At 43.5% G+C, this 18581-nt stretch overlaps 1 protein-coding gene across 1 annotated transcript; it reads left to right on the top strand.

The window, feature by feature from the left end:
• The first annotated feature begins 207 nt into the window (after window positions 1–207).
• LOC124504200 (uncharacterized) lies at window positions 208–5779 on the top strand. Its single transcript, XM_047069576.1, is given in 5 exon segments — window positions 208–1997; window positions 2042–2207; window positions 2210–2286; window positions 2288–2351; window positions 2354–5779. Coding segments are annotated over 5 exon segments (4584 nt in total). The 5' UTR covers window positions 208–1029; the 3' UTR covers window positions 5663–5779.
• The last annotated feature ends 12802 nt before the right edge of the window (window positions 5780–18581 follow it).

Raw genomic sequence — 18581 nt, 5'->3', positions numbered from 1 at the left:
TGGGCTCTAACCCGACTTCCGCGGTGATCCTCATACGGCTTAAGGCGGTCAAAATTTATTTTGATCCAAGCAGGGGGATTATACCTGCCCGCCCATGCTAAGAGGCACCTAAGTTCCCGAGAGGGACGCGGACGGGCGAGTACGCGAGTGCTTCTATGTCAGTCTAAATGTATCGTCACCCCTGGGCCCTTGTAATTACCGCCGTCCTAGCCACAACCCTCTCTGTTGGGCTGGCCGAGACGGCACCAGAAAGTTGGAACCGCTGCAAAAGATTCTTGTTAGCTCTTGTTTTTCTTTCATGGGTCGGATGTTTTATTGGAATTAAGTGTTTTATCGGCTGATCAGAATTAATTATTCCATCCTTTGTTCCTCTCTCCTCCTTCCTCAGCTCCCTGCGGCTTTCCCTCCCGCCCCCTGGCCAGCGGCGCCCCTTCCCCCACGTCCGTGCTGCCCGCGCCCCCTTCTCTTCTCCTCTTCCTCAGAATCATAACATGGGCCAAACGCAGAGCACCCCTCTCTCCCTCCTTCTCGCCAACTTCAGGGACGTAAAAGCTAGGGGACACAACTTAAGCCTAGACATTCGCAAAAGGAAGTTGATCACCTATTGCCGCTCTGAATGGCCCACCTTTGGGGTCAATTGGCCTACAGAGAGAACCTTCTGCCTCCCTGTGGTCCTTAAAGTAAAATCAATAATTTTCCTACCAGGGAAAGAAGGTCACTCGGATCAGATTCCCTATATTCTGGAGTGGCAAGATTTCGTAGAAAACCCACCTCCCTGGATGGCCTTTTTTTTTAACAACAGGGCCATGCAAAATTCTAGCGGCTAAACCTATCAACCCACCCAAGCCGCCAACTCCAACTGCACCCCCTGTTCTCCCCGACAGCCAAGATTTACTTTCCCTTGACCCTCCCCCTTACCAGGTTCCTCCTCTCATTCCGCAAGCTGCCCCTATCCCTGCTGCGCCGGCAGAGCCTCCCGTAGCCCAGCCCATAGGAGAACTAGAGAATAGGGAGGCTCAACCCGCGCCCATGCCTAGTGGGGGCGAAGTCCAAAGGCCGGCTGGACGCACCCGTAGGCGGGCCCCTCATGAGCCAGGACTCCGCCTTCCTGACTCCACCGTAGCTTTACCCTTACGGGAAATAGGGCCTCCCGATGGTACGGGGAACCCCCGACTTCAATACTGGCCCTTCTCTACCAGTGACCTATATAACTGGAAAACCCAGAATGCCCGATTTTCTGACAACCCTAAAGATTTAATAAGTCTCTTAGACAGTGTTATGTTTACCCACCAACCCACCTGGGATGATTGTCAGCAGCTCCTCCGAATCCTGTTCACCACCGAGGAGCGAGAAAGAATTCAATTGGAAGCAAGAAAGCTGGTTCCTGGAGATGACGGCCAACCCACTGCTAACCTTGATCTCATTAATGCAGCTTTTCCCTTGACCCGACCCCCACAGGATGGCTGGGACTACAACACGGCAGAAGGTAGGGGACGGCTGCGCATTTATCGCCAGACTCTAATGGCGGGTCTCCGGGCTGCTGCACGCAAGCCCACTAATTTGGCAAAAGTGTATTCAGTAATACAAGGTAAGACAGAGAGCCCTGCCACTTATTTAGAAAGATTAATGGAAACCTTCAGACAGTATACCCCCATGAACCCTGAGGCCCCCGAAAATCAAGCTGCTGTTGTAATGGCCTTTGTAAATCAGGCAGCCACTGATATTAAAAAGAAACTCCAGAAACTAGAGGACCTAGAGGGAAAACAGATTCAGGACTTACTCCGTATTGCCCAACGTGTCTATAATAATAGAGAGACTCCAGAGGACAGGCAACTTAAAGCCACCGAGGAAATGACCAAAGTCCTGGCCGCTGTTGTCCAAAAGCCCCTGGATAAACAAAAGTCCCTAGGTAAGGACCAATGTGCCTATTGCAAAGAAAAAGGCCATTGGGCCCGAGAATGCCCTAAAAAGAAAAAGCCACGTCATGATCAAAAACCGTGGCAGCCAAAAACCACACCCGCCCTCTTCACTCAAGATGCAGAAAAGGGGGTTGGGGTTCGGATCCCCTCCCCGAACCTAGGGTAACGCTACAAGTGGAGGGGAACCCAGTTCAATTCCTAGTCGACACAGGGGCACAACATTCGGTCTTGATCAGACCCCATGGAAAAATTTCTGAAAAATCTTCCTGGGTCCAAGGGGCTACCGGAATAAAAAAAAATATCCCTGGACCACCCAGAGGACTGTGGACCTAGGAAATGGAGAGGTCACCCATTCCTTCCTAGTCATCCGACAGCCCCTGCCCCTTATTAGGAAGAGACTTACTCACTAAAATGGGGGCCCAGATTCATTTTATGCCAGGGGGCCCCCCCAAGTGACTGGCCCTCACAACCAACCCATTACCATACTTACTCTAAGATTAGAAGATGAATATCGACTCCATCAGGGGCCACCCTCACAAAGTCAAAACATAGAGCCCTGGCTCCAGCAGTTTCCAGAAGCATGGGCTGAAACCGGGGGTATGGGGTTGGCTAAACATCGCCCAGCTCTATTCATAGAGCTGAAACCAGGGGCAGATCCAGTTCGGGTCCGACAATACCCGATGTCAATGGAGGCCAGAAATGGCATCACGCCACATATCCGTCGCCTCCTAGACTTAGGCATCTTGCGTCCCTGCCATTCAGCCTGGAACACCCCCCTGCTGCCTGTACGAAAACCTAACAGTGCGGACTACCGTCCGGTACAAGATCTGAGAGAAGTTAACTGCCGAGTCATGGACATACACCCAACAGTACCCAACCCCTATACCCTCCTAAATGCCCTCAGCCCAGGAAGACAATGGTATACTGTCCTTGATTTAAAAGATGCTTTTTTCAGCCTGCCTCTGGCCCCCAAAAGCCAAGAGCTCTTCGCCTTCGAGTGGTCCGACCCTGAGAGAGGCATAAATGGGCAACTCACCTGGACCCGGCTCCCCCAAGGATTTAAAAACTCACCCACCTTGTTCGATGAGGCACTTCACGAGGATCTGGGTGAGTACCGGAATCAAAACCCCGAAGTGACTCTCTTGCAGTACGTTGACGATCTTTTAATCGCCGCTGAGACTGCTGAAGCTTGTTTGCAAAGCACCAAAAACCTCCTCCGGACACTTGGTGCCCTGGGGTACCGGGCTTCAGCAAAGAAAGCCCAAATTTGCAGATCCGAGGTAACCTACTTGGGGTATCTGTTAAGAGAAGGCCAACGATGGCTCACTGATGCACGGAAGGAAACCGTCCTCCGCATCCCCCGACCCACAACGCGAAGGCAGGTAAGAGAATTCCTGGGATCGGCTGGGTTCTGCCGCTTGTGGATACCTCGGTTCGCCGAAATGGCTAAGCCTCTTTACCTCGTCACCCGAGAACAGGTGCCCTTTGAATGGACAGAGGAAACTGAGCAGGCTTTCCAGCAAATTAAACTCGCCCTGTTGTCGGCACCAGCCTTAGGGCTCCCCGATGTCTCCAAACCCTTTCATCTCTTCGTAGATGAAAACAAAGGGGTAGCCAAAGCAGTGCTGACGCAACTCCTTGGCCCATGGCCCAGGCCCGTTGCCTATCTTTCAAAAAGACTGGACCCAGTAGCGGCTGGCTGGCCCCCTTGCCTCCGTATGATCGCTGCTACAGCTCTAATGGTAAAGGATGCTGATAAATTAACTATGGGACAAGAGTTACATGTTACAACCCCTCATGCCATCGAGGGAGTCCTCAAGCAACCTCCTGACCGATGGATAAGTAACGCCCGACTGGTTCACTACCAGGGACTATTATTAAATCCCCTCAGAATCATTTATGCTCCCCCCCGAACACTAAACCCTGCCTCCCTGTTACCAGACCCGGACTTGGATACCCCCCTTCATGACTGCGCTGAGATATTGGCACAGGTTCATGGAGTTCGGGAAGATTTACAGGATCGCCCGCTACCAGATGCCGAAGTTACCTGGTTCACTGACGGCAGCAGCTTTGTACATCAGGGTCAAAGGTATGCGGGGGCAGCAGTCACAACTGAAACTGAGACTGTTTGGGCAGAACCTTTGCCAGCTGGCACCTCTGCCCAACGGGCTGAACTTGTGGCCTTAACCAAGGCACTGACTTTGGGAAAAGACAAGAGACTAAACGTGTATACCGATAGCAGATATGCTTTTGCTACGGCCCACATACATGGAGCTATATACAGAGAGAGGGGACTGTTAACTGCAGAGGGGAAAACTATCAAAAACAAAGAAGAAATATTGGCTCTTTTAAAGGCACTCTGGCTGCCTAGACGACTAGCCATCATACATTGCCCAGGCCACCAAAAACCGGTCACACCGGTGGCCAGAGGAAATAATTTGGCTGACCAGGTGGCCCGAGAGGTGGCCTTACAGGTGGACTGTGCTTTAATGACCACCCTACCAGACCCCGGTTCAGCTAGTTTACCAGAAAGTCCCACCTACACTAAAGAAGACCTAAGCTGGATCCAAAAATTGCCTATGACTCAGTGCCTTAATGGATGGTGGAGAGCAGCAGACTGTAGCATAATCCTCCCAGAAGAAATGGGAAATAAAGTCTTATCCAAGATGCACCGAGCCACTCATATGGGCACAAGAAAAATGCAAGACTTAATAAGACATGCTAGGGTCACCATTAAAGACTCTAGGACAAAAATTGAACAGATAGTTACTAGCTGTAAAGCTTGCCAATTAACTAACGCCACCAACCACGGGAAAAACCCTGGCTCCAGAACCCGCGGAACCAGGCCGGGAGCCTATTGGGAAGTAGACTTCACCGAGGTAAAGCCTGGAAAATATGGGTACAAATATTTGTTAGTGTTTATAGATACCTTTTCAGGATGGACAGAGGCCTTCCCCACCAAGCATGAGACTGCGCAGGTAGTAGCAAAGAAAATGTTGGAAGACATCATGCCCAGGTACGGATTCCCTACCCTAATAGGATCAGACAACGGACCAGCATTCGTTTCAAAGGTAATACAAGGGATAGCGCAGTTTATTGGGGCCGATTGGAAACTACATTGTGCATATAGACCCCAAAGTTCAGGACAGGTAGAAAGAATGAATAGAACCCTAAAAGAGACCCTAACCAAATTGACCATGGAGACTGGCGCTAACTGGGTAGTCTTACTCCTCTACGCTCTGTTCAGGGTGTGGAACTCCCCTTACAAACTGGGATTAACCCCCTTTGAAATCATGTATGGAGTGCCCCCCCCTATAATTCCCAACCTACAGTCTAATGTGTTAACTGAATTTGATGATCATAAACTTCTTATTTCCCTGAGGGAACTCCAGCGCACCCACCAGAAAGCTTGGCCCAGACTGAGAGCCGTTTACGAGACCGGGCCCCCTCCTGAGCCGCATCACTACCGACCCGGAGACTGGGTATACGTGAGGAGACATGAGCGAAAAAAGAAAGAACAGGAGGCAGGATGGTTTGAATCCTGGTTCAGTGCATCCCCATGGTTAACTACCCTGCTCTCTACTTTACTCGGGCCTCTAGCCATCCTACTTCTCGCTCTCACATTAGGCCTCTGCATCATAAACAAAATTATTAATTTTGTCCAAGACAGGTTCAATGCTGTACAATTAATGGTCTTACGAACTCAGTACCTACTGCTCGAGACATTACAAACAGAGGCTTAAAAGACCCAAGATTGGCTCTTTAGGCACAAGGAAAAGGGGGGAATGAAAAGAACAGCTTTAAATCCAAATGACAGCCCTGCCTTAGTTTAAAGCTAAAGTTCTCTTTTCTGCTTATTATGGATCTTTGATAAGAAATACAATTGCTGAGAAGTCTGTTTTGCTTGCTGTTTGCTACGAGCATTGTGAGGCCTTTCCTGAATGTAACCCGCTGTGTAGTAGAATGGGTTGTAAACCTTCCTAAATGTAGTCTGATATGTAATGGAATGAGTGATTATACATAAACTAACCGGCATTTCTCGCTTCTGTAAACCTGCTTGCTTAGCACATTCCCCACCTACCCTACCCCCTTCCCCCTTCCCCCTTTTTTCCTCCCGCCACAAGTAACGGACAAAGCCTTCCCGCCAAAGGACAGACAAAGGACGCCCAATCAGAGAACAACAAATGTCCTTACTTTAAAATCAACTAATCAGGCCCCTCATAATTTGAAACCTCCCCTGTGCTATTTGTCTCTGTCTATAAAAACGCTGTACCAACCCTGATCGTGGCCTCTTGCGTCACCGGCGACGAGTGCGCAGAGGACCAGGTTCGAACCTGCAATAAACGACCCTTGCCGCTTGGCTTTGACTTACGACTCTGGTGGACTTTTGTGGGAGGTTTCGGAACTTCGGGCATTACACTTTCAGCCTCCACAGTTCTGAACATGTTTTTACATTGTCTGAAATGTCTTTTCCTGTCTCACGTATCAAGTGAAAGTCTTTACCTTTTTAAATAACTTGAAAGTTATTTAATATCACCAACTCTCTGAAACCTTCTCAAATCTCCTTCCCTAACCCTAGTTAGAGTTTATCAGCCGTTTCCCTATGATTGTTTTTATCCCATAACCCTGCCTAAATAGTTGTTACATGGCTGCCTTAGCATCTAGACTTCAAGCTTCTTGAAGGTAGGGGCTACATTTTATTCAAGTTTGTTTCTCAAGCTCTAAACCTAAAACTTGACACATATCAGGGACTAAATAAACTTTGGTTGAATGAATAAATTAACGAATGTAGTTGTCCATAGTCACAATGTAAATTGCAGTAATTTGGGGCCATAGGAGTACACATATTAAAGGAAGGAAGCTTAGGCCAAATTAGGTGAAGAAACTTTAAGAGAAAAAGACCTTTAATTATATGATTATGTTAATGACTTAAACCACAGACTGTGAGAAAGACATAGGCGATTACAGAAAAGCCAATATTATTTCAGGTTAAAGAAGAATGTGATTGATACTAGAATCCAGAAACAAACTGTCTTGATAACAACCCCGGCAAGATTCTATAAAATATTATTGAATCAATTATGTTTGATTCAAAAGAGTCTATAGAGGAAACAACAATTATTGGGAGACAGAATTTCTTTCCTTGAAAGAATTTATGTCTAAAATCACAACTTATTTTTGCTTCTTAAAGTCATTTCTCTGCTAATTCAGGACAATGAAGTAGCTATAAATGAAATTTTGTCAAAACACTTATTTGGATCATCACCATATCATGCTAAACAAGAAATAGAAATACCGAGATATGGGATACCTAGGTGGCTCAGTTGGTTCAGCGTCCAACTTTGGCTCAGGTCATGATCTCTTGGTTCATGAGTTCAAGCCCCATGTTAGGCTCTCTGCTCTCAGAGCAGAGCCCATTTTGTATTTGCTGTCTCCCTCTGTCTCCCCCTCCCTGTTTGTGCATGCATGTTCTCTCTCTCTCTCTCTCTCTCTGTCTCTCTCTCTCTCTGCCAAAAATAAACACACACACACAAAAGAAACACTGAGTTATGACTTAATTCAAGTACTGTCACATAAAAGTAGCCTCCCCTTCATCTATACCACAAGTCTAACCGGAGGCAAAAAGCAATAGCATTCTACCACCTGGGCAAGAGGAGGAGAACCACTCCTTGTCATGTGTTTATATTAAGAATACTGAAAGCCAAGGGCAGAACAGGAACACTAAGAAAAAGCCTTCGAAACCATTCTCTATGTAAAGCACAAGTAAAAACAACTCACACTAGAGAATTTTGATGGCTATGTTACACCACAAGTACAATGATGGAACAGCTCCAAAAACTAAAAATAAAAAAATACAGCTTCAATACTGACCAGATTGATTCTATCATCTACAGAAGTAGATGTGCCCATTTCCTTTTTTAAATAATATTTGCTTCAGTCTCTTCTGTTCTTCAACATGCCATCTCTGACATGTGATCAAAAATTATGAGACAAAGAAAAAAAGTAAGGAAAAGGATTCATTGTCAAGAGATAAAATAGTCAACATAATGAGACTTAGAAATGATTAAAACTATCAGGCAGGGATGTTAAAATAACTATAATTAATATTTTAAAGGATCTAGAATAGGGATCAGCAAACTGTAACCTATAAGAAAAATCCAGCTTGCCACCTGTTTGTTTTGTTTCTTAAAGTTTATTTTACTTATTCTGAAGGAAAGAGAGAGAGACAGGAGGGACAGAGAGAGAGGGGAGAGAGAGAATCCCAAGCAGGCTCCACACTGTCAGCACAGAGGCTGATACAGGGCTTAAACTCCCAAACTCATGAGAGCATGATCTGAGCCAAAATCAATAGCTGGATGCTTAACTGATGCAGCTACCCAGGCACCCCTTGCCACTTGTTTTTGTCAAGATTTATTGTACACAGACACGCTCATTCATTTATGGCTACTTTTGCCTGAGAGTGGCAGAATTGAGTAATAAAAGAGACTAGAGAGCCCACAAAGCCTAAAATATTAACTATCTGGCCTTTTACCAAAACCAATTTTGCTGACCTCTGGTCTAATGGGAAAGGTTAACAATTGCATAAACATATACAGAATGTTAGCAGAGAGATGAAAACAACAAGAATCAAAATGGAAATGCTACTGTTAGAAATTAGATCAGAAATGAGTAATTCCTTCATTGGGGCTATCAGAGTGAAAATAGTATAGGAATACATTAGTGAGCTTGAAAGGATCCAATAGAAATGATCCAAATAGATATGTCAATAGATTTGATCCAGATTGAAACACAGAAAGATTAAAAAAAGGAGAAAAAAAAAACAGAACAGAAAATCCAAGAGGAGTGGGATAGTATGAAATCATCAGTGGAAATGTAGTTAGTCCCATGAGAAAACAAAACAGAGGAGATATTTGAAGTGATAATATAAAATAATTTGCCATCATTGTTACATAGACCTGAAGCTGGTTAGATGATCATGCCCTATAATCTGGAGGACTAATTAACGGAATGACATAACTTGGAGAGAAGACTTTCATAGTATAACACAGAGTTCTGAATTTCAACCTGTCCTTTCTACATTTTTGCTCATTTCTATGAAAATGTAAGTTTCCTAATCATTTTTTGGGGTGATACTGATCTAAGTAAAACAATCAGTGAGTGAATCGATAGAATCAATACTGTCTAATATAGGTTTGCTGGTATAATAGGCTAAACTATGATTATAATCACAAACTTGAAATATATTATACAAACCTATAAAAACAGAAGATGGAAGAGGCTTGGCTTAATTACATTACACATCCAAAATCCAATGGAGTTACATGAAATTGAGTCCAATATAAAGCACTATCTGTGTTTGATGTAACTCAAATAAGTGGACATACTCCCAAGTGGTATCAGCAGAGGTATAGATTCTAAGGCAACTAAAGTAAGAGTCTCTTTCTAGTCTTTGACCGGCTTGTTAAAATTGGTAGAACATTTGACAATCACATTCTTTATAGGTAGGCAAACTACACTGTGTTCAAATGTAAGCGGCAAGAATAAATTAGAAGAATTGAAATCATGCCAATGGAACAAGAGATATTTAACTTAAGAAAAGTCAATGTAACTAACACATTAAACAATTCTCACAGGTAGGAGAGGAATTAAATTTGTTTTGTATGGTTTCAGGAGACAGAAACATGAATAAAGATTCCAAAATGTCAGAGTCTAGTTCAATGATGTCCAAAATTGGAATAGGCTACCTTATAAGGAAATAAGTTTCCTATCACTACAGATGACCACATAAAAACTTGATCTTGCAAAGAAGGCACAAGCATAGGATTACTGTGTGTGTACACAGTCTTCCCACCCAGATGTTTTACATTTCTGTAATTCTGCAAGAGGAAGCCACATAGAAAAGAGAAGAGAGAAATGATGGTGGTAGGACCAGTCACTAAAATAGGATTGTATTTAGGGGAAAACATCTCACATTTCATTTTGGACCTGATGATTTTGAATTGCCTGACAGATAACCTAACAGAAATGTTAAGTTCACAATTAGTTATATTGTCTGGAGTTCAAAAGAGAGGTCTGAGCTAGAGATAAGTTTGAGTGCTTTCATTGCATAGGTCGGTACTGCTCAATAGAAACATAATGTAAGATTAGTTTTAATAATATTTTATTTAACCTAAGGTATTCAAAACATAATTTTCACATGTAATCAATATCAAAACTATTGAGATAACTATACTTTTTGCTGTTGTTTTGTTGTTGATGAAATCTGTTGTGTGTTTTATACTTTGAGCACATCTTAATTCAGATATCACATTCTAAATGCTCAATAGCCACATTTGGCTAGTGGTTACCATACTGGACAATGCAGGCATAGACTGTCATTGAATTTCTTTTTAATAAATAAATATAGAAAAGAAAAGTTTAGGAATAAGCATTGAGAAAACCCAACAAAAGGAACTAAGATATAGCCAATAAATAGGAAAAATCTGGAAAAGTGATTTGTTATGAGAGCCAAGAGAAAAAAATGAAAATGCATATGGTCAGTTATGTTTAGCTCTGATCAAAGTTCAGGACTGAAAAAGTATTTTAGATTTAGTGTTGTAGAAGTACTGGGTGCCATTAGCAGGTGCAGCCATATGACAGTGGATTGAAAAATGACAGTTTGAACTCCACTCTTCTCAGAATGAGTAGTAATGTGCTCAAACATTGTGGTTCTCTGCCCAGTCTGCCAAGGGCTTTGGATCTCTGTTGGAAAATCCATTAAAGAGAAAGAACAATTGGCAGGCTTCAGGGTGCCATCTCAGGAGACTCCTGTGCAAGGCACAGAAATGAAATAGCTGCAATGCCTCCTCTCCATGCACATCATATTCTTTTGTAGTGGATTCTTTCAGAAGATGTAAGCTTTCTTCCAATTCTTCAGCCACGATCCAGGGTAAAAATTGTTCAAAGCATAAAACAAGACATTTCATTCTTTAAAAGAAACATTCTCTGGACATATTTGGGGAAAAAGTGGGATGAGGGGACATCTTCATGCACAGAGTTGAGATTGATGATGACTCTTCAGAACTAAGAGGTAAGCAACAGGTGAATGGATGACCTTGGTGGTCACAAGGGAAAAAAGCTATGTGTACATATGACCTGCTCTCAGCTCCATTCAGGAAGATCTTCTCTCAATTAAAATGAATGCTAAGCCCCATCTATGAGACTCTAATAAATCACATCTGTGTGTTCTGCCAGCTATAGCAAGGACATAGCAAGGTCCCCCTAGTGCCTTCTCTTAGAAGCATTCTCATTTCTATCTGTAGAGCTACCTCCATTGGCTGGGGGGCCCCAACACTACCACCATCACAAGTGAGCACATCCTCTCGAAAAAAAAAAATGGGATGGAAGAAAATGAGATTTGCAGAGATAAGGTGTCTTAGGTCCAGATGGAGTCTTGGTCCTGGACCATTACATAGACGTCTCTGAACAAAGCTTGATGTTCAGGACAACGGGTTCAAAGGAAAAATGCATGAAGATTCTATTATACGGCCAATTTGCCTGTAGTTGACGCATGGCAAGGCTGTGCTCGTTCGTTTACTTGTACATGATGTTGCAAGGAAAAAGTGGGGGGGGGGGCTGCGTTCTAGCTCTTTGTGATACTGAGCAAAGCCAGTCCCTTTTCTGAGGCTCAGCCATCTCATCCTTTCGAGTTCTGACAGGATCTGATCCCACCTCCATCGGTTCCATGTTCTCCACTTTCCCCACTACTCCCTAGGATCTCTCTTCTCTTGAAAGCGTTTTTTTTTCCTGCTAGCTCACTCAGAGGATTCATGATGACTGCGGTTGCCATAGGAATGATTCATCTATCATAAAGGTGGCTGCATGAGATCACAAATACTCCAGGGAGAGCTAGAAGTGGGGGAAGTGATATTCAGAACGGAGAGACAGATCGGCTCTGAAAGTAGATGGCAGCTTAATGAGAGGGGGAGATAAAGTGCATGCGTTTTCTATAACTCGCATGTGCCAGTGCGCTTCTCGGAGCAGCAAAAGTGCAGGCCCACTGTCAGATTTGTCTCCCATGATCCCTCCCAGGCCCACTCGAGACACTTCTTCCGCAAAAATTGAATGTAATGTGTAAGCTGCAAGGAAGCCCCTCTCCTCGCCAGCCAGCTGATGAAACCGGAAGGTCAGAATAGCCCGGAGCAATCCCGAACACTGCTCCCTGAGCATCCACTGCTTGCTGCTTGTTTATGATAATTCACTTGTCATTTACAAGAAAGAGCTGGAGACAGTTTTGAAAGAGTTAGTTTTCTATATGGATTGTTTGATACTTGAATTCACCATTTTTATTCTTCAGGTGGATCATTTTTGTTATAAGTCAGCTGCCAATAGTCTAATGGTCATTTTCTTCTTTTCTCTCCCTAGTAGGACTTCACAACAACCTGAACCCTAATCCCAATCCTAGACTAAGTATTAATACTCAGTTGTGAACTGAGTATTCAGTAATTGCCAGCCCTGATGGTAGACTGAGCCCCCTACTCTGGCCATAAATGGTCACTTTCCCAACCTTAGCCACGGACAGACCCTAAGTCAGGCCACAGACAGCCCTGTGTGGAGCCAGAGAGTGACGACTTATTAAGGAGAACCAGTCACCTCACAATGACCCCACAAGGGAGTACAGGGAGGAGAAATGAGACATCAGTGTAGACCTGTTCCAAATGGGGCCTCAAGTCCTTTGTGCCTATCTTTCCAAGGATGGGTCAGAGGCATTTTTATTATGAAACATGATATATTCATTTCATAGTTTCCTAGCAACAGGATGCCAATCAGCAGCCCATCATTCAAGGATTCATCTTCTTTGTTCTGAAGGAGCTGGGAGCTGGGGCAGGGGGCAGGAGGACTTTGCAGCAGGAGGTAGAACTGACAGTGTGGTTTGAGGATGAGGAAACCAAGACTACAGAAGGAAGAACCTGGAGACTCTGCCTTTCTTCCTGCAGACTCTTTGAAGCAGGGATTCGTCCCACTGCTGTCTTCTTGCTTCTGCATTCATGTCAGACTTGTGTCAGTGGGTCCAATTTCAAATTATATGCCATGTTCTCGAATCACACACAGGGCTTGTTCCATGCGCAAAACATTGGCAGTAAAAAACAGATCCAGACAGAAACTGTAAACTTTCTCAGCCTACTTCCCCTAGAACGTTGTCTGAGCTTTGGAAATGCTGTAATCACTATCAGGTGGTTAGGTCGCTGAGACATTACCCTGTGGCTCATTCCCACTCTTTTTTAGCACCTGCAAATTTATTACATAAGATATTATTTTGTACTCAGTTTAATTAGTTAGAACTATTTGTAGTCATTTGAAATACACTCCATGTTGATTAAAATAATTAGTGTGGGGCTACTAAATATTTACCTAAGATATGAATCCAGGGGGAATTTGATAAATTTAATTAGCAAGAACTAATTATTGTTATGATAGGAGTTAGGGTTTAATAAATATAATTACAGAGCACAAATGACGGTTTCTTAATTAATAGATACTAGTTGCAAACACAAGAGCCATTATCATATTTTCATGCAGGACATGCTATTCAGCACACCTTCCAGATGTCAACTGTAACAGCATTGGTGACTTTCAATAAGAGGGGCTAACACTTACACAGTGCTTCTGCTGTCAGGCACAGGTCTAAGTGCTAGAAGCACTTGAACTCATTTGATCCTTATGATGACCCTACAATTGTCCACAGTTTGCATATACAGAAACTGAGACACAGAAAGGTTAAGTGATTTGTCTAAGATTACACAGCTAGGAAATGGCAGAGCTGACACTTGATCCCATGAAGTTTAGCTCAAGAGCCCAGGCTCTGAACTATTCTCTGTAGTTCCTAAACAAGCAACAACAACAAAAACAAAAATAGAAAGTGTGAATGTTCAAAAGGTCAGCAACCAAAATCCTCAAGTCCACATTTGCTGTTAAAGTATAACAGACCTTTGGTATTGGCAGATACCGTTTTCACGATTTTGGAGATTCTAAAGAGATCATGAAGGCCCCTGGCCTCTGGCCAATGACAATTTTGCAGAGGCTGAGGTGCTGGAGGTGCTGGAACCGATGGGCCATGTGTGAGCCTAGATGGATATTCAGGGCTGTGTGCCACCAGCCTTCTGTGGTGCTCCCTGGTCTGGCCATTCATTCTGTAGACACGTTCTACTGGGAAATTTTCCACCATGGAGGTGTTTACAAGTTAAAGAGTCAAGAAAGTACCAAGGGTCTACTTTGTAATAACTTCAGGCGAAGTACAGTTTATACTCCAACAAATCATGGGCACACGACACACTCTTCATCCAGTTTAGGATGTGTAAGGTCGAGGGTCCTTTCAAAGTAATAAAAGTGGTCCTGACTCACTGCCTATCTGACTGTAGACACAGCAGTTTCCCTGATCAGACACACGTGTTCAGGCCCTGATGTCTCACATTCCCTCTTAAGAAACACCCTTCCTCAAGACGTCTGGCTCATTTCTAGGATAGTATCAACATAGGGATTTGGTGATGCCCTGAAGTTCTGATAATGAATTCCCAGGGAATATGTAGACCTCCCATCATAGACCCCTAGGTGCCAGGGATATTTCTGGAAGGACTGTCAGTGAGCCTACTATAGCACTTGAGAAATATTCAGAATTAGTTGCACATTTTCCTGTATTTGTACCATAAAGGAAAAAATGAAGATGACTTTTATAGTCAGTATTCAGGATCCCACTTACAGGCTAGAATTTCAAAAGGCCCAGTGGAAAAACCTGCGTTTATCCATATCTATGGCTGAATGAACCCTAAGTGGGACAGGTATGAAAATTCCTGGTTGCAGAACCCAAGTGAAAGCCACTGCAGGAGGGGCCACAGAGCAGTGTTCCCCTCCAAATCAAGTGCCCTGTGTGAGGAGCTGAAACCCATAGCTTGTGCCCACCTATCCCTTAGTGGTCCACAGAGGGACACAGAGTACCCGTTGATTTGCCATTTAAGGAGAGTCCTTGATGTTTGCTTTTTTTTTAAGTTTTTCAAATTTATTTTGAGAGAGAGAAAGTAAGACAGTGCACAAGCAGGGGAGGGACAGAGAGAGAGGTGGGGAGAGAGAGGAGGAGAGAGAGGGGGAGAGAGAGAGCAGAGAGAGAGAGAGAGAGAGAGAGAGAGAATCCCAAGCAGACTCTGTACTGTCAGTGCAGAGCCTGACATGGGTCTCAATCCCACGAACCCTGAGATCATGACCTCAGGGCATGAAATCAGAGCAGACCTCAGAGCAGAAATCAAGGGTCGGATGCTTAACCGACTGAGCCACTCATACGCCCCAGTCCTTACTTTTTTCTTGAGACCCAAAACCTGACGCAGCTCACACATGTTTCAGGCCTCCAAGGACAGCCTGGCCTGCAGAGATCAGTGTTTTAAAGTAGATTATTTGACAGCAAAACATATGAACAGGAAGCCAAATACACTGATTTTTTGCCAAGGGGAGACATCAGCTGCAACCTTCATGTAATGCGTTTGTGTCCCCAGCTCTGTCCAGACCAAAAGTCTCTTTTTCAGTCTCCTGATCTTGGCAGCAGTCATCAGAATCAGCAGCTGCCTCAGAGGCAGATTAGAGTTAGAGGTAGGCTGCACCCCAAGCTATCCTTTACCTTATCCTATCCTTTAACTTACACTTGTCAGAGTGGCTATTATCAAGAAGACAGGAGATAACAAGTGTGGGTGAGTATGTGGAGAAAAGGGAACCCTCATCTACTGTTGGTGGGAATGTAAATGGGGCACCCACTGTGGAAAACAGTATGGAGGATCCTCAAAAAATCAAAAATAGAAATATCATACAAACCAGGAATCCAACTTCTGGGTATTTATCCAAAGAAAACAAAAACACGAATGCAAAAAGATGTATGTGTGTGTGTTTGTGTATGTGTGTGTATGTATATGTGTGTGTGTGTATGTGTGTGTATGTATATGTGTGTGTGTGTGCGTGCGTGTGTGTGTGTGTATGTATATATATATATATATATATCGTATATGTGTATATATATATATATATATATATATATATATATATCCCTATGTTCACTGTAGCATTATTTACAATAGCCAAGATATGGAAACAATCTAAATGTCTATTGATGGATGAATGGATAAAGAAATAATGGTACATATATAAATGGAATTTATTCATCCATAAAAAAGAATGAAATCCTGACATTTGTGACAACACGGATGGAACTTGTTAAGTGTAAGTCCAGACAGAAAAAGACAAATATCAAATACCATATGATCTCCCTTATATGTGGAATCTAAAAAAAAAAAAAAAGCTTATAGATACAGACCCCAGATTGGTGGTTGCAAGAGGTGAGGACAGAGGTGGGAGAAATGAATGATCTGTTTTTGTTTTGGTTTAAAAAAACTGAATGATTTTTTAAAAGAGTTACAACAGTATTTTGAGAGAGAGAAAGAGAAAGCATGTGCACATATGAGTGGGGGAGGGGGCAGAGAGAGAGGGAGAGAGAATCTTAAGTAGGCTCCACGTGGAGCCTTGATTGGGGCTCAATCTTATGACTGTGAAAATACGACCTAAGCCAACATCAGAGTTGGATGCTTAGCTGACTGAGCTACCCAGACACCCCACAAACAGTATTAATCAGCAATAGCCAGGAAGAGTGAAAGAAAATGAGAAAGAAAATTTAAAAATTAAGAAAACCTGAGGCAATTATGGAACAAATACATCATCTGGCTTATTTTCAAAGTTCTTCAAGGTCACATATGCAGCTTACCTCACTTTTAATTGACAGAAACTAACATTTCCTTAGGTTCTGTGCTGAGTCATGCAGCAGTGACTTTTCCTATGGTCGCATGCTTCTGGATTCTATCCGATATTAAATGGGAGCTCAACTCATGTCAGAAGATCCTAATGAGTCCAGAATCAAGCCCAAAGCATCTTTAAAGAAAAGCTTCTCCTGTCCTAGATACCATTCTTATATCACAGGTGACAGAAAAGTCAGTGCCTCGTTCTATGCCTCACTACAGATATTTTGGCCACCAAATATGATCCAAGTATATAGAAAAGCTGGTCATTTTGTGGTAATTAGAGAAATCACTGCTGAATAAAACCACCTTTCCCCTTTTACAGAGAGGAATTAAGTGAGATCCAGAAGAGAAGTAAGTGTGAGCTTTACACTAGCAGAAGCAGGCCTAGAACTCGAGTCTACCGACTCCCAATTCAGTGTTCCCTCCCTTGCATGCAAAATGATGCTGCTCATGTTTCTGAGAACACATGTCCTATAGACCTCACTAACTGGTATTTTAAAATCTGGACAATGTTTGGAAGGCATGGTCTAATTGCCTCCAAAATGATTACACTGTCCGCATTAGCAATGTGAAGCAAGACCACTAGACTCAACCAAAACTTCCTTGAGCCTTTTTCTAAGAATAGGAGTTTGATTGGCTATTGTCATAGGTACCTTTCCCCAGCTCCCAGCTCATATTCTTGCCCAGTAGCCTTCCCATCAAGAAGCCTGTTTTTCACGTAAGACTCCGGGACATTGGGAAGTACCCAGGCTTCACTTACAGGGCAAATGCGTAATTGTCATCAAAATAGGGAAAAGATGGAATTAAGGGGAGTTTGCAAAAACTTAGAGTATCTAAGGCCCAGAGCTTTCTATTCAAAGTGGAGTTCTGGAAGGTCTGGGTTGGTGCTAAAGAGCAGGGCAAGCCTGGAGATCACCTCCCTGGGGCTCGGCTTTGTATAAAAGGAATGGCATTTTTCCCTCCAGTCAATCTTGAAACACAGTTTAATCTAAGGGGAGCAATGTGGGAGGGGAAAAAAGAAGATGAGAAAAACCAATAAATAGTAAAAACAGGAAGCAGGAAAAGACAGGCCTGGATGTGCAATTCTTTTTGTGCCTGTTAAATGAACTCTGGTGGGGATGAGGAGAGAGAATTATCCTATTTATATATTGAAAGGAATTTTAAATATGCATAGGCAGGGAGAGAGGATCCGCAGAGATTGAAATGCAAAACACAACGTGGCCTGTGCATCTCCCTTCTATCTCCCAGTACCATTAGCGAGTTCCTTGCACCAATTTCTGGAAAGCTCCTTCTAAAACTCAGAGCCGTCCTTCCACTTACTCAGCACATCTGTCTTAGAAAAGCAATTCTATTTTTATAAAGAAATGGGCCTTCACTTGCAAAACACCTTGCAAATGTATTCTCTCACAGGAACACAGCTCACACTTCTACACTGATGCACACACGTGTCCAACCAACACACACACACACACACACACACACACACACCCCTCTACCACCAAACTTACTTCTGTACCGCAATCTCCTGACCACTAGGCACTGGGGTTTTAGTGTCGATTCATAACATATGCAAGGAAAGAACACGTCATTTATTGCGCAGGGAGGCATGCAAGCATGGATTACACGGCATGGGAAATTTGTCATCATTCAACTGATCACAATTACTCTGGAAAAATGTAAAAGGCAGAAAACTGACCATGAATATGCTTTATCCACATTTAAGAAGCAATTCTTTTTTCTACACAAATCTCTACTCCCTTACCAAATCTCCCACTCACCATCCCCCCCAAGCAAGCATCACCTCTAAGATGGAAGGAGCTACTGTCCTCACCGGCCTCACTGAGCAGCAAATAAA

This window comes from Lynx rufus, unplaced genomic scaffold (genome assembly GCF_022079265.1).
Source record: "Lynx rufus isolate CCGP_SWC_20201006 ecotype Redwood Valley unplaced genomic scaffold, mLynRuf1.p SCAF_8, whole genome shotgun sequence".
Lineage (NCBI taxonomy): Eukaryota > Metazoa > Chordata > Mammalia > Carnivora > Felidae > Lynx > Lynx rufus.
Note: the sequence above shows the minus strand (reverse complement) of the source record. Positions and strands in the feature narration are given on the sequence as shown.